The 14,752-nt window shown below is 37.1% G+C and overlaps 1 protein-coding gene across 1 annotated transcript in view; it reads right to left on the bottom strand.

The window, feature by feature from the left end:
• The window catches only part of lekr1 (Leucine-, glutamate- and lysine-rich protein 1), a 43,872-nt gene that overhangs the window by 28,580 nt on the left and 540 nt on the right, over positions 1-14,752 (bottom strand). Inside the window, exons 2-3 of the mRNA XM_014012790.1 lie at positions 6,893-6,970; positions 3,191-3,354 (exon numbers count right to left, since the gene is read on the bottom strand). Coding sequence (XP_013868244.1) covers positions 3,191-3,354; positions 6,893-6,970 — 242 coding nt within the window. The remainder of the gene's footprint in view (positions 1-3,190; positions 3,355-6,892; positions 6,971-14,752) is intronic.

Raw genomic sequence — 14,752 nt, 5'->3', positions numbered from 1 at the left:
AGAAGAACCCATCCAGAGGACCTACTTATTTTTTCTTTTTGATTTTTTTCTACCTGGATTACTGAGATGCATCAGCATATTTTGCTTACAGGCAGACAAAAAACAGACACGGGTTAAAATATTTTTGCCTTATACCTAAAGCAACTCTGGCAGCTGCACCCCTGTAGTTTTTTTAATCACATATTTACTGGATTCAGTCATACCTAAAAACTTTTTTAAATGTACTTGTCTAATAAAGAAAGACACAGTGGTTGACTGTGAAGACAGGAAAGTGATGCAAAGGAAAACCTTTTGCTAGTCTCAACACTTTTATTCTGCTGCTCACTATAAACTCACACATTTACAAGGCTGGCTTCCAGGGAGACAGATACCTTATACAGTAGTCTTTGGATACCCTAGCATGTTGGCAGATGGCTATGGTTCACGGATCGGTCAAACACACCCAAATGCAGGCGCACGCAGAGACAAGCACACACACTTAGTTAGGATTAGTGACTATATTTGCTGTTAACCCCCTCTTTCTTTCCCAATGTGCAGAATGAAAACTCCCCAACTCTCAGACCTTTTTGTAAGTCACCTTTAGATCCAGCTGCAACTCTTGTTTGCTGACAACAGCACAAAATGCACTCAGATTATGTATTCACCGCCCTTTAATCTGGCTGCCTGCCTTTGTGTCACTCTGTAAAATTCCACAGCCCCTCGAGGTTGATCTCTCATCTTCCCCTGTTCGTCCCCGTTCAACCATAAACCACAATCATCAGTGCAAATTATCCAACCTCTTTGTTTTCCCTTTTTTTCCACTGCCTTCTGTCACTGTTTGAGTCAAAACACCAATAAATAGGAAGAGTTACAGCAAACGCCCAGATCTGTTTTTGTGAAAGCAGTTTTACTATAATGCCTGTTAAATAGATTTATGTATAAATTAAAAAAAATGTTTACAGTGACTTCATGGATTGATAGAACTACWATCTGAAACTAAATCTGAAACAACAGTGTGAAGGCTGAATCAGCATTTAGCTTTTATTAGGCCTTTTACTACTTTTAGGATTTAGTTGGCTTGTTTTTTTGTTTTTGTTTGTTTGTTTGTTTGTTTGTTTTGTTTTTGTTGATTTTTAGCTAGATTGGGGGTGGGGGAAGGGGGGAGCTGAAATGTCAAACTGTGGCTCATCAAGCTTTTGATTTTCCTCTTTTCTTTGTTTAACTGTGTGTAATGGTGATATTATCATGTTTGAGAGATGATTATTTTTGAAAAATCTGTATGTTTAGAGTAAGTTCAGTGTTTGGTTGTTGTGTCATCCATCTTTTTCTATCCTTTTTTTTAGGATGGACCTGAGCATACTTGTGCAAAAGGATGGAAGAGGATGAAAAAGTAACCTGAATAAAAGTACCTCTTGGTCAGAATTGATATTTTAAGAACGTCAAAATGACCACAAGCATTCTAATCAAAAATCTAGCTAAAGAAATAACAGCTCATGAACAAAAGAGATTTAGTCAAGAATTTTTAAAATAATTATTTAAGAACTCCTTGATGTTTTATTATGTGTCTCAATAAAAACCCACAAGTTTTCTCTTCTATTACCTTTAGACTTAGCGACAGATGAAAACAACTAATATGATGGCAACACTTGATGCATGCAGGGCATATCTATGTCTTTCTGAAATTTATTAGACCAAATTATAATAATACTTAGAATAAAGTTGAGAATATTGTACATTGGGTTGGTGCTCTGGCTCCTGAGTACTTAGTGATTAATATCTAAGTTGCAGTAACAAGACAAGGTATTAACATACTGTATGAGTAAAAAAAAAACATCTGAGATGTCATTTGATAAATGGCTGATATGACTTTGTTGCACAAGCATTTATAAATGAATACCTAACTTTTACTGTGAATTTTAAATCTACGTATCACTTGTCAAAGAACATTTGACACCAAACAAGTACAACCTCACACAAAAACAAACACACAAGCTTGATCAAAAACCACTATTAGGACACTGGGCATCTCCTAAATACAMAAGAAAAGAACACAGCTAGAGCTTTATTATTTTACTAAAGATTAGAATAAAAAGCAAGTCGTTAGACTTTATTTACTAAAATGATCTGAAGTTTCTAGAAACATTTTTGGCAGCTTATATGTGATTTTATTTATTAAAGAGATACTTCAAATCTTTCAAATAACATATTACATGTTGTAAATAGACTCACTAACCTAAAACTGACAGACTCTTTTAAGATGCCAGTATTTCATTTTGGCCCAGTTCATCAGTCCAGTCAGAGCTGAACACAGCAGGTAAGATATTAATCATCSAAAACTGTTCTACAGTACTCAACGTAGGAAAAAAATTCATTTTAGTTTACAAAATGGTTCACAATATTAAAATGTACAGTTATCATTGAAGAGCAGGTATCCTAAAATAAACAGTACAAATCCTGCATGTTTGACACTCAGGTTTATAAGGGTGTGGGCTTGTTAAGTAAAAACTTGTTTTCCTTCACCAGATGCTGTATTCAGAGMAWRTGTGTGTGTGTGTTTGTGTCTGTTTATTCCTCTGTGTGTATTTCATTGCATTCATTAGTTTGTGAAGCAGCTGCTCTCGATGACCATGTCACTGAACAAACACATACTCACATGGCATCAATACAAACACAAGACTACTTTTTTTATATTCCTCTTCCTCTGGCGACGTCTCCATCACATCCCCATCTTTTTTCTTTATCATATTCTGTGCCATACACATGTCCCAAACACACACACGCACACACACACACACACACACACACACACACACACAGACTGACCGCAGACTTTTTATTTAGACTAACTTGCGTTCATTTAGGAAAATTACAGCAGAAGTGTCATTTCTTCATGATTTTTAAACACAAAAACTCGTGAAACATAAAATATTCTTCTATTCCTAAATCTGCCTTCACACTTAAAACACACACCAATTAATATTGTTTATTCCTGCTGACTAAATATTTGTTCAGCTCTATTTGCCACCTTTTTGATAGCCCTCTCGGCCTGAAAACTCTGTCGTTTAATTAATAAACAACCCTCATTCTCAATAATTACACCTATTGCAAGTTTAATTTTCTGTTTATCTGCTTTAAATTAATTTCATTTGTTCAGTTTGTAGGCATTTTCAGCAGTAGAGTGTGTGAGGATGTGTGTGTGTGTGTGTTTCACCTGAGAACGCCTGTGTGATGGGCTTCAGTATCTGACATCTGAAAGCCTGCCAGGACCCCATCAGCTGGCGGAGGAAACCCCGTATCTGCGTGAGCTCACTGCCAGAGAAGCTGAGCAAGGAGAGAGCAGCTCCAAGGGCCCGCTGCTGCCGTGCACACACACCTCTGTGACACACAGAACAACAGCTTCAAAACACTCTGAAAACTAAAACACAATTTCCCATCTTCTTCTTTTAATAGATTGATAGTATTGTATGACACATTTGGCAGAAATATAGAAACWTCTCATGGGATTCGGCAATAGATCAGGGGTCTGCAACCTGTGGCCCTGGGGCCACATGTGGCTCTTTGGTCCCTCTGCAGTGGCTCTTTGAAAGCATGACCAAACATAACATAATATTGTTTTGTTTTGTTTTTTAATACTCACAACAGAAGTCGATTTGCATGCAAATATGTGATTAATACTACTAATACAAAAAGTAAAACATGTTAGCTCATGCTAGCCTGTTGTTTAATTAAATAATCCATTTTCTTTCTATGATCTTTCTCTCAAATCCATCAGAATTACCTTTAAAGACTTTGAAGACTAGATAATAAGAATTAGGAAAAAACATGTCAGAATAGTTCATTTGTACTGGTTTTTATGAAATTCGGTATAAACAGTATTTTTTCTTGTTTACATGGTGGTATAAAAACTGAGGTATAAAAAATAATAACAAATAATACAATTCACAATATTTTTTTTATTTTATAATGTCACCTCCACTGGCCGTAAAGGTTCCCAAAAAGGCCTCAAAAAGGCCCATGGACCATTAGTTGGTAATCACAATTGTAGCTTGTTTTGTAGCTCTGGACACATTTTTATTCATGAGACAAGCAGTAGAAATGCCTCTTTTGATCGTAGAGGTTGCAGACCCCTGGCTTAGATGAACTGCTCTACTGTTTGATTGTGATCAGCAAAGAACAAACTGTTTGAAATGCAACATTTCCTGGCTAAGTTAATATTTTAAGAATATGACTTTTTCTGTGAGAAACCTCAAAGAAAATACCTTAACTTTCAATAAATTCCATGACATAAATGAGCTATATGCCTACAAACTGCAGTATGTGAAGGTAAGCAGACAGTCTTCCAATAAGCAGAGTACTGGTTTCTGTGTTTGTGTTCCATTTTTTTTCTTTCCCTCTGCTTTGACCAAACACAAGGGCTTTAAACTGCAATCTCTTCTGGCAGCCRTCACCTGCGTCTAAGCTCCTATTATGCTCGACACAATGCTTATTTTAAAAGCAAACTTTAACACAGCGTCACATTTTTTTAAACTTGTTTTCGAAGTGAGCTTGACTTGCGTGCTTCTTCCAAAAAAATGCTGCKGCTGAAATAAACACAAACTGCAACACAGAGACAGAAGGAGAAAACATGTCAAAGTCTCATGTTGAAAACAGTGAAGGACCAGTCAAAAAACAGCCTCCCAGTGGTTTATCTCCCCTACTGACTGCAGAATACTAACTGTTTTTTTAGGCAGAACATTAAATTCTAATTTACAATGCTAGCCTGGCAAGTTCCAAGGACATGTAAAAGGGATAAGGGCAAGTTGAAATGCAAAAWWTACACAATTTCAATTATTAACAGCRATAAGAATATTACATCAAACACATTAGCTAAAAAGTTAAATCAGAAAATCAGTTCACAYATCATCATTAGTTAGTAAAACATTAACAAGTAGCATTAAAGAAAGCTTTTTAACGACTTTAAAAAAAGAAACATGATTGTTGGATGTATTTTTAACCAAGTTCCAATCATTTGAAGCTGCATAAGGACTCTACCTTTCTATCTATCCATCCATCCATCCATCCATCCATCTATCCGTCCGTCCGTCCGTCCGTCCGTCCGTCCATCCATCCATCCATCCATCCATCCATTTACCATCATATCACAAAACAAATGCAAAATGTGTAAAATAAACATTATTTTGTGAAATAGAAAGTTGAAGACTCTTGATTTAGTGCTGCTTGGTTGTTGTTGTTGTTTTTTTYCCCTTTTTATGGTTCGTAGCTCAAAGTGATTATAACCAAACGAACTCTGAGACAAGAATGGACAGGTTGAGCAGGCAGTCTTTGAGCTGGTTTTCAGGGCCTTAAAATTGTGTATGCGTGCGTGAAGAGTGGATGGGGGAGCACGGGCATCGCTTCTTGTCAGGAGAGTCAGTTTTARAACGTCAGATGACATTAATCATAAGGCTTGACGGCACCAAACAGAGGAACAGATATGAGCCAGATATGTCATCTGTGATAAGGGTAGGAGTGAGAAATGAAGACACACGGAGGCCGCATGTGTTTGACTCCTGATGGTTTACACATTTAGGAATTTTTCAATGTCAGCAGGCTGATTAAAGAGCACTTCCCCCTCTGACATCTCATTTCTTCTCTCCCACTTTTTTAACCTCTGCCTCTCTCCTCTTCTCCCCTCCTTTCATTAACTGTTCTCTTTTTCAAGCTGTCTGCCAGAAAATCCAGAAATTAACCCAGAGGTCAGATGAATTAACTGTCTCTCTTCTGTTTTCCCACTCTCTCATTTATTGCCTTCCCTCTATCATATTGCACAGTTGTTTCCCATCTAAYCTCACCTGTCTGTCCTGTATCGAGTCTGAAAACAAGAAGTCTGGGTGATAATACAGATATATGGTATATTAAAAACATAATTTTGCTTCTAATGTATCATTTAATCCTGGCAACACAAAAGACATTGGAAATGTTAGGTTTGTGTCTGAAGTTTTATTTCTGTAAACTCTTCTTTGGATCCTATTCCTGCTGTAGAGCTTATTACATTTCTCTACAGCGACACCTGCTGTTAGGGAGGGGGACTGCATAATGTCTATCAACAGGAACTTCGTTCTCTCGACAACACAGCTTACTGGATGCATGTGCAACCTTTTCTATTTATAGCTTATTTTCAKCAACAAGATGCTTGGAAATTACACCAACCAGAACTATCAAAGCATTTTGCTGTTTTTTATATATATATTTTTACTCTCACATGTGATCAGAGGCTGAAGGGTTGAAGGAAACAAGGTAAAACATGAAAAAATAAACAATTGGACACCCAATTAAAAAGGAGCAGAACCAGAGATGGCTGGACAGAGAGCCCGTGGTCCACAAAGATGGATGAAATATAAAATATATTTATTTTTGATTTATACATATAAACATAGATACTTGATTATAGAATTGTACTACAGTATGTGCCTGGAAAATACATAAACCCCCGTCCCCCACCCCCCCAAAAAATTAAAAATTAAAAATTAAAATCACTTTAGTCTGCTGTGCAGTATGACAAACTGATACTTGTTCATTACTTAAAGCTAAGTAAGAAAGGTTAAAAATAAAATACAAATCTTTGAAATGCCCTAAACTATRTGCCTTAAAGACATCACAAGCACAGGCAAACATTAACACAGTAAATAGCAGTATACATGTGGGAAAATGCTCTATTATTAGAATATTATAAATGGTCAAAGCCCAATCCTAAAGCAAACATTCAAGCATGAAGATTCCTTGTACCAACATTTGTTTTGTGTTGGTTGACAAGAAAACACCCATTGGAAGCCAATTTTAGTTTGTTCACAAAATCCCTGACAGCTCATCGTTCTCCCAGGCTTATGACACCTGATTTCACTTGACTTCCCTCTCTTTGCYGTCATTGTCTTACCTGACAGATTCAACATGCTGCTTTTTCCACCCAAGCTCCTTCTCAGCCTGCTCCTTTGTGGCAGCTGCTATCACCAACCTGTCATGGGAAAAAAAAAGGAAATAAAGGTAAAAGAATGCACGTGAGTCAGGAGTCAGGAATAATCCATTCTCATTAGAAAAGCTCAGCTGAATGTAATGCCACATGAGTGATCACTGGGGGAAATGAGCAACGAGTCTATAATTGCAGGGATATTAAAAGGGGAGGATGATAAGGATGGATTAAAATTAGGTGGAAGATTTATAAATGTTTCTAAAAAAATAAAAAAAATGTTCATTATTACTCATTGCATTTGTTTCAAGTCCAGATTATTTAAAGGGGACATGTCATGCAAAATCCGATTTTTTAGGCTTTAAATACAWTTTGTTGTGCACTTGGAGTCTCTAGGAGTGCAGAAAATTTGAATTTAGTCTCTCCCAGTGCTGCATAGATAACTTTATATTCTGTTTGGGGTTATATTTTTCAACTTGTTCAGTTTTCTTTACTTTAAATTTGATTGTCTTCATTGTTTTCTGACTCTGGGTCAGACTCTGGCTCCAACATGTAAGGCTGGACGGACAAGTCATCCCTCGTTGACGTCTTTTAATTCATTTGTAAATGAAACCTTTCTGCGCCGCTACAAAGTCGTAAACCCCTCTTTCAAACAGGATTGGTCTGGAAGCTGGAGCGTGGCGGGGTGTGAAGCGCATTGTTTGGATTTAAAGAGACAGCCTCAAAACGTGTTTATCTGAAACACACACCAGAAAAGGGGCGAAAGAGGGGCTTGTGGAGCTGTAATAAGTAGGAATTCAGATCAAAGCATTACAGCTCCACTTTAGACCCCAACTAAATGATGTTAATGTGAAAAAGAAGGATTTAAAAGCATGACATATCTTCTTTGACTAAATGATAGCAAAGTCACAAAACGTGAGAGGAAATATTTCATTTGAGATGCAAAACAGAAAAAAAGCTGAGTGGAAAAAAAAACAAACATTGTATGCTATATTATCTATTATCACATTTTGTAAGTGAAGTAGCAGGCAAGTGTGCCAAAGCATCCGGTCTACTGCACTAAGCTAATCCTGCTGCCAATGTTAATGCTTTTATTATCTAGTTTTATGGCCAGCTATAATCTCCAGACACAAAGAAGTTAAAGGTTATTCTTTTGCTGATCCCCCCCAAAAAATAAAACACATTTGTATCGAAGCAGCCCTTTCATATGCACTTTCCCAGACAGGAGCTATCAAATCTGGTGGATTTCTGTGCAGCAGTTCAACAAGACACAGCGAGACTGTGTGACCTGGACTCTTAGAAACCTGCAACAGAACATTCTGTTCCTTCGTTGAAACGCCACAAATAAACACCGACAGCAAGGCAGAGCAAAGAGTAAACGTAATAGGCAGCGCAGACAAAAAGAGACGAACACCAGACAGAAAATATCCATAAAGTTCAATTAGGAAGTGTAATTTGACTGACGTGTAATCATCTCGGTGAGGGGAATTTCTTCTTATTCAGAGCCCTCTATAAACAAATGTCAGACAATTTACTCAGACTTCTCTGGCAAACAAAACATTAGGCTGCATCAAGATTCCCTTCAGTTACACACAAACACATATTTCTGTTAAAAGATAAATAAATTTAGTGCATCTTAAGTGTTCCCTCTGGGCTACAAATTCAGACTGAGTGATCAAAATGAAGTTTCAACAATGCAATAGCATCAGCATCGCAAAATATCAAAAGAATATAAGTAAAACAGTCTGAGCCTAAAGTAAAGAGAGCAATTATTTGAAATTGTCACATAAAGTGTCAAGATAGGTGAGCAATGATTATATAATAAAACATATCCAACCACTAAACTGAATCAGCAAGCTTCAGAGGGGAGGAGGTGTGAAGCCAAAGATAAAATCAGATKAGGAGGTATTAGGTTACCTGTGGAACAGCAAGTACAAAGTGAACCAGTTTCAGAAATGATATAATAAGCTGTAGGTTACAAAAGTATTTACTCCCTTGATCATTTCCTTAGTTTTACCATATAATCTGGATTTTATTTGGCTTTTCACTCTGATTACATAATAACAATGCAAGGAATAGTTTAAATTGATGAAATTAAATAAGGAGGAAACACTATTTTAAATAACTCTGAAAAATATTAGAAGTTGTGCATGTTTATATATGTATTCATCCCTCTCTAAAAAATATTAGTAAAGCCACCTTTTGCAACAAATCCAGCAGAAAGTCTTTTCAGGTATGTCTCTACAAGCTTCATGACCAAACTGTTTTAACTCCTTGAAGCTGGATGATTGCTGCTTTTGTACAATCTTTAAGACAAAGCACAGATTCTGAGTATGACGTTTCAACTTGGCTTCAGTGTTGCTTCAGCTCTGTGTTTAGGCTCTCTGCCCTGCTAAGATTTGAACCTTCGTTCCAGTCTAAAACATCTGGAAGACTCAAACTGGATTTAACTTATTCTCCAGAATTTCTTTTTTTTTTCTCGCTACATTCATCATTCTTTAATTCTGAGCAAATTCCCAGTGGCTGCTGAGAAACAAGTCCCCACAGCATGATGCTGCCACCACCATGCATTGTTAAAACAATCACAAAGTGGTCCTTGAACAAAAAGATGAATTTTAGACTCATCGGATCATCTTATTTAYCATGTTTGGGAGAAAAATCTCTAAACCCTGGGTTCAAACGCCAGTTCTGATCTTGGATCTTTCTGTGTGGAGTTTGCATGTTCTCCTCGTGCTTGTGTGGGTTTTCTCTGGGTTCTCCAGTTTCCTCCCACAGATCAAAACATGAATGTTAGGCTGCCTTCAGGGCCAGGCCTTCCTTGCAAAAGAGATCTGTGATCTCAATGGGATTTGCCTGCTTAAATAAAGGGTAAAGAGTAAGTAAATAATAGTTGTCGTATAGACAGATACTTTCATCTCGTTTTTTTTTTTTTTTTCAATTCTACATATGTACATCCGAAGACAAATAGAGCAGTCCTCACATGGAAAACAATGAGCTCCTTTCTTTGCAGTTTTTAGTTGAACATCAATTTTAGGCTGTAAACAAACACAGCATATCTGCAGCACAGATGTTTAAAAACAGGCTGAAACAAGACTTTTAATAATGCATGAAGTGCTTAAATTGAAACTATTCAAGTGGCAGAAAATCTATAGGCTGATGTAAAACATTGGTTTCATTGCCTGTTCTGCCAATGACACGCTGAAAGTTACCAGAGACACGTAGATGTGTTAGTAAGTATTTCACTAAGTTCTTCTCTGTTTACTGCCTATAGACAGCAGTGGGTAGAGAATCCAAAAGTTGTAAGAGTAAAACTACTTAAACATGCAGAATTTCTACTGAAGCAAAAATAAAAATTAGCCTTCCAAGAAATCACGTTTGGTAGAGTATTAAAAATTTTACTCAAGTCAAGTAAAAAGTAGCTACAATATAGTATAATTACTCCTAAAAGTCCATTTTCTTCAAAAAAAAAAGGTTACTCAAGCAAATGTAACTGAGTTGTAACCACCACCTCTGACTACATGGTATCATAATCTAAACATGGAAATGATAAAGTCTATTTTGTGATGACAAAAAGCTTTTTGTTGCTATTTATGTTCATGTCATGTCAGGTCATAACTTGAATTAAAGTTCACACTCGGGTGATGTAAGCATGTTTATCATCAACAAGTAGATAAAACTTCTAAATCGGCCTAACGGGTTATTTAGTTTGATTGAGTTTATTTGGTTTTATTTGTCACGGAGCATTTTCCCCCCAGAGTTCAACAACACACATTCAGTCTGAAATCTTTCATTTTGATCTAGTAATTTGCAGTAAAGCTTAAGAAATAATCTACCAAACACAGATTTCTTTACTTTTTATGCTGAGTAAAAACAAATTTGATTCACTCTTTTATGTAACTGAATGCACTGTATGTTTGTTTTTCTTTTCCTCTATTTTATGGAACATAAAAGATGCAATAAAACATCCACCATCCTTGGTGTAAAATATGTTTTTGTGGAAAATCGTGTACAGAAAAGTGAATGCAAGCTTTTGAAAAATCCTCATGTTGGTAGATGGGTGTTTGTGTGAATAAAAGGCCACTGCTAGAGAGGGACTGCATGTTTAAAAGTTAAAAAAAAGGCTGTTGCTTCAATGAAAGAGTGAGAGTCTTTGTTTTTTTGGAGTGATGGCAGACCAGAGTCCCACCGTTCACCCTTCTGTCCCCACCAGTCCCAAAGCAGGATCAGAGAGAACGCTGCCCCGAGAGAGGTGTGCATGCATGAAATCGCACACGTCTCTCCCTCGCGTGTGAGGGGGATTTGCAGCGTGTACGTTTTTAGACGGACCTCGCGTGCATGAATTCAAAGCTCCTGTTCCCCGGGCAGCGGCTGTCAGTAGAATAACTAGGTAGGGCACTGCCAGTGAGTGCATGTCAGATTAGAGTACCCACCACCACCGAGTCAACTGCCTCGTCAAGCCAACGTCATAAACACACACACGCACACACGCACCAACATGGCGAGCCAGACACAGACAGGGCCTCACATCAACGAGACTAATCTAAGACTCGGTGTTATCCTGACCTACCAAGTCACATTTTTCCTATTTCTTCTGCTACAGAAATGTCAGGGAGGGTTTTAAGTTTTATGCTTCAACATATTTTCCAAAGTTTGGGCAGACGTTTGACAGTACACAGCCAAACRAAACAAATCCCAGCAAATTCATTTTCATCCAGTGTGCTGAATGTTCTGTCTCTTCATAAAACATTCACATTATTTCAACACAGCGATGATTATGTGATTATAAATATATCAGAGGCCTCTTTTTTGGTTTAAAGGGAGAGTTCATATTTTGGATTATAAGCAATAATATCTTACTTGCTTTAGACAGCTGTTTAAATGACTTTGTTTTGAATGACAAGAGTTTAAGAATACTGATGACATAAAGCAGTCACATAAAAACAGATTAGGTGGATGGTTTTTCATAAACTTTTACACCACTGTTAAGTTTAAATGACATGTTTATTCTGAAATGTTCTGAAGCTCCTGCCAGAGGTTGCTGCTGCTGTTTGTGCTTGAATATTACAATTTTTTGAGATAAATGAAAAGTTTTTAAAGGGGCAATATAATGTAAAATCAACTTTTTTGAGTTTTATATCATGTTATAATGTTATACTCTCATAAAAAACATGTCCAAAGCCTTGCTCTGACTCACTCATGCATGTTTGAGAAATCCTGCAGCATTTTTAGGCAGCCTGCTGAGGAGCAAAACGAAAGGTGGGGACCAGAAACGCCTTTTGGGACCAAAAACGCCTCCAGGATGTGTCTCCAAGCTGAGATTCCCCATCACGGAGCACACCTCCCCACCCCACACACCACACACCCCGCCCATGACTCCTGCAGGCTCTCGACAGTAACAAAGCAAATGAGTGAAACTGAAAGTGAAACTGGAACTGCTGAGTTTTTGTTCTTTTCGGGTTTGAAATACCTTTGAGGAAATGTATTTTCAGATGCCAAGTAAACTGCATCACGCACGACCCCCCCCCCCCCACCACCGCACTGAAATGGACGGGACAGAAGCGGAAGGTGGTTCTTAAAGAGACAGAGGCCAATTTCAAGGTGTTTAGAAGAGGAAGCGATGAGAAGATGTTTCTTTTCTATTTAAACAAAAAACAGCATCTTAATAACAACTAAAGGTGACATGGATACTTTATTATTATGGTATAGTATTTAAATATATGCCTGAGAAAAACATAATATTGCCGCTTTAAATAAGGTTTGCGTGAATGCATGAATTTTTGAGATCTGAGTTGTTAAAGTCAGCAGAAATTCACTTTGATTATGACCCCACTCAGACACTGATCTGGTCAAAAGTAAACTCTATTTTTCTAAAATAAGGTTGCTTTAAAAGGTACTTTCAACAGGTAAGATATTAAATGTTCAAAGCTTTTCTGCAGAATTCCACCTGAATTTATTTTCCCCTGAGAAATCAATGAAAACCTTTTTAAATGTTTTTGTGTCTTGTTATTTTTGAAAAGACGTACATTCACAACAGTGCCATTCCCTGTTCAACGGATTGAAGCTTTGATGTTTAAACTGGGCTGTATTTATTGTTGCTGCAGGCCATTTACAAATGGTTAGTGTGAACATACAAGTGTTGATTCAGAATTTCATGAGTCTGGTTGTAATTTCATGTGCGTATAGTATTTCTGCATTTACTAAAACTGGCATTTAGGCTTCCTCATATCAAACTATTACTTGTTCACTCTCTGGGTGTGTGCGCACTTTAAAAGCTCATTTTCTTCAACATCTTGACCAAAACGGAGCAAAAAATAAAAAACAGTTGCACTCAAGAGAAGACAGACAGTTATTGTGAATCTTTCTGAAACTATAATTGCTGCCTAAATGTTCCAATAAAAACAGCACTGTGGTTAGATCTTTCAATTCCTTATAACTTATCTGTAATCCTTTCCTTAAAACGTGTTTAGTGTGTGTGCATGTGTGTGCGTGTCTGCGTGTGTGGTGACTGCATTTGTGTATCGTGTACACCTGATCCCTGTTTGTGTATATTTTGTTTTCAGGTTATCTAGTAACCATGTAAGCGATCCCACAACAGTTATCAAACTTATCAAAATATCACACATGCACAGGTATGCACACACACACACACACACACACACACGCACACACACACACACACACACACACACACACACACAGTACAAAGTTCAAAGTGTGTCAGATCATTTTACAACTGAGTTAAACTAAAAGGGTCAGAAAATGAATTTGTCCTCCAGCTTGTCATTCATCATTAAAACCTCGAACGACGAGATGTTTGTGTTTCATTTGTGTGTGCAGGTTGCTAAGCAACCACTTTGTTAAATCACTGTTGATTTCCAAATAAGAGTTGTCATATTGTGTGTGTGTGTGTGTTTGTGTGTGTGTGAATTTTCAAAAAAGAGTGTTTGATCTGGCTTTTCTCTCTCTCTCACACACACACACAAACTGAGAGCAACGTTGTTGTTTTTGTTTGTCTCGTTGTCATGATGACCACTATAAATCTGTGCTATTAGAGCTGATCAGAGGTCCTCCACTACAAAGACAGCTCTTCTTCTGTGCAACTAAAATATACAGTGCAATGCAAAACACAGTGTGTGTGTGTGTGTGTGTGTGTGTGTGATGTGGTAACGTGAACTTTAAGTTGGGCTGTGCTCACAAACAGATTGTGACGGCCCTCGACACATTACCTAACATATACACAACCAGGGAGGGAGTGAAGAGAGACGGGATTGCTGTATTGTTTGTGTGGTTGCTATTAGAAACCAGAAGGTCAAATAAAACTACACTAGAAGTACACAGTTTGAATGCAAGTACTTMCTTATTATCAATGGATGCCTTTCCGTTTGCCATCCATCAGTTGCCTGTGCTCAACTCCTGTTCTGTGAGTAGGAATGTGCGATATGGCAAAAAAATCATATCACGATATACATTATGATGGGTGGCGGTAACGATATATATCACAATATAAAAGTTATAATAGAACATAAATAAATCACACATTAGAGTGCAATAAATATGTATAGGTCAAAAAATTTAGATCTTAAAATCTCCTTTTTAAGGGACACTTTAAAGTAGTGCTGTACCAAATGATTATTTTCTAATCGATTAATCTAACGATTATTTTTTCGATTAATCGATTATTCTAACAACAAATCTATAAGTTATTCTGATGTGAGTGCACTGGATATTTAAAATATTTTCATCAAATTAACAAAAACAGTTCTTTAATATTGTAATATTTTCTGTAGCAGTTTTTTCATGGACACAAAATATGACCTCTAGAGTCAATTC

The sequence above is a fragment of the Austrofundulus limnaeus genome, unplaced genomic scaffold (assembly GCF_001266775.1).
Source record: "Austrofundulus limnaeus strain Quisiro unplaced genomic scaffold, Austrofundulus_limnaeus-1.0 Scaffold95, whole genome shotgun sequence".
Lineage (NCBI taxonomy): Eukaryota > Metazoa > Chordata > Actinopteri > Cyprinodontiformes > Rivulidae > Austrofundulus > Austrofundulus limnaeus.
The sequence above is the reverse complement of the archived record's forward strand: the minus strand, read 5'-3'. Positions and strand labels throughout refer to the sequence as shown.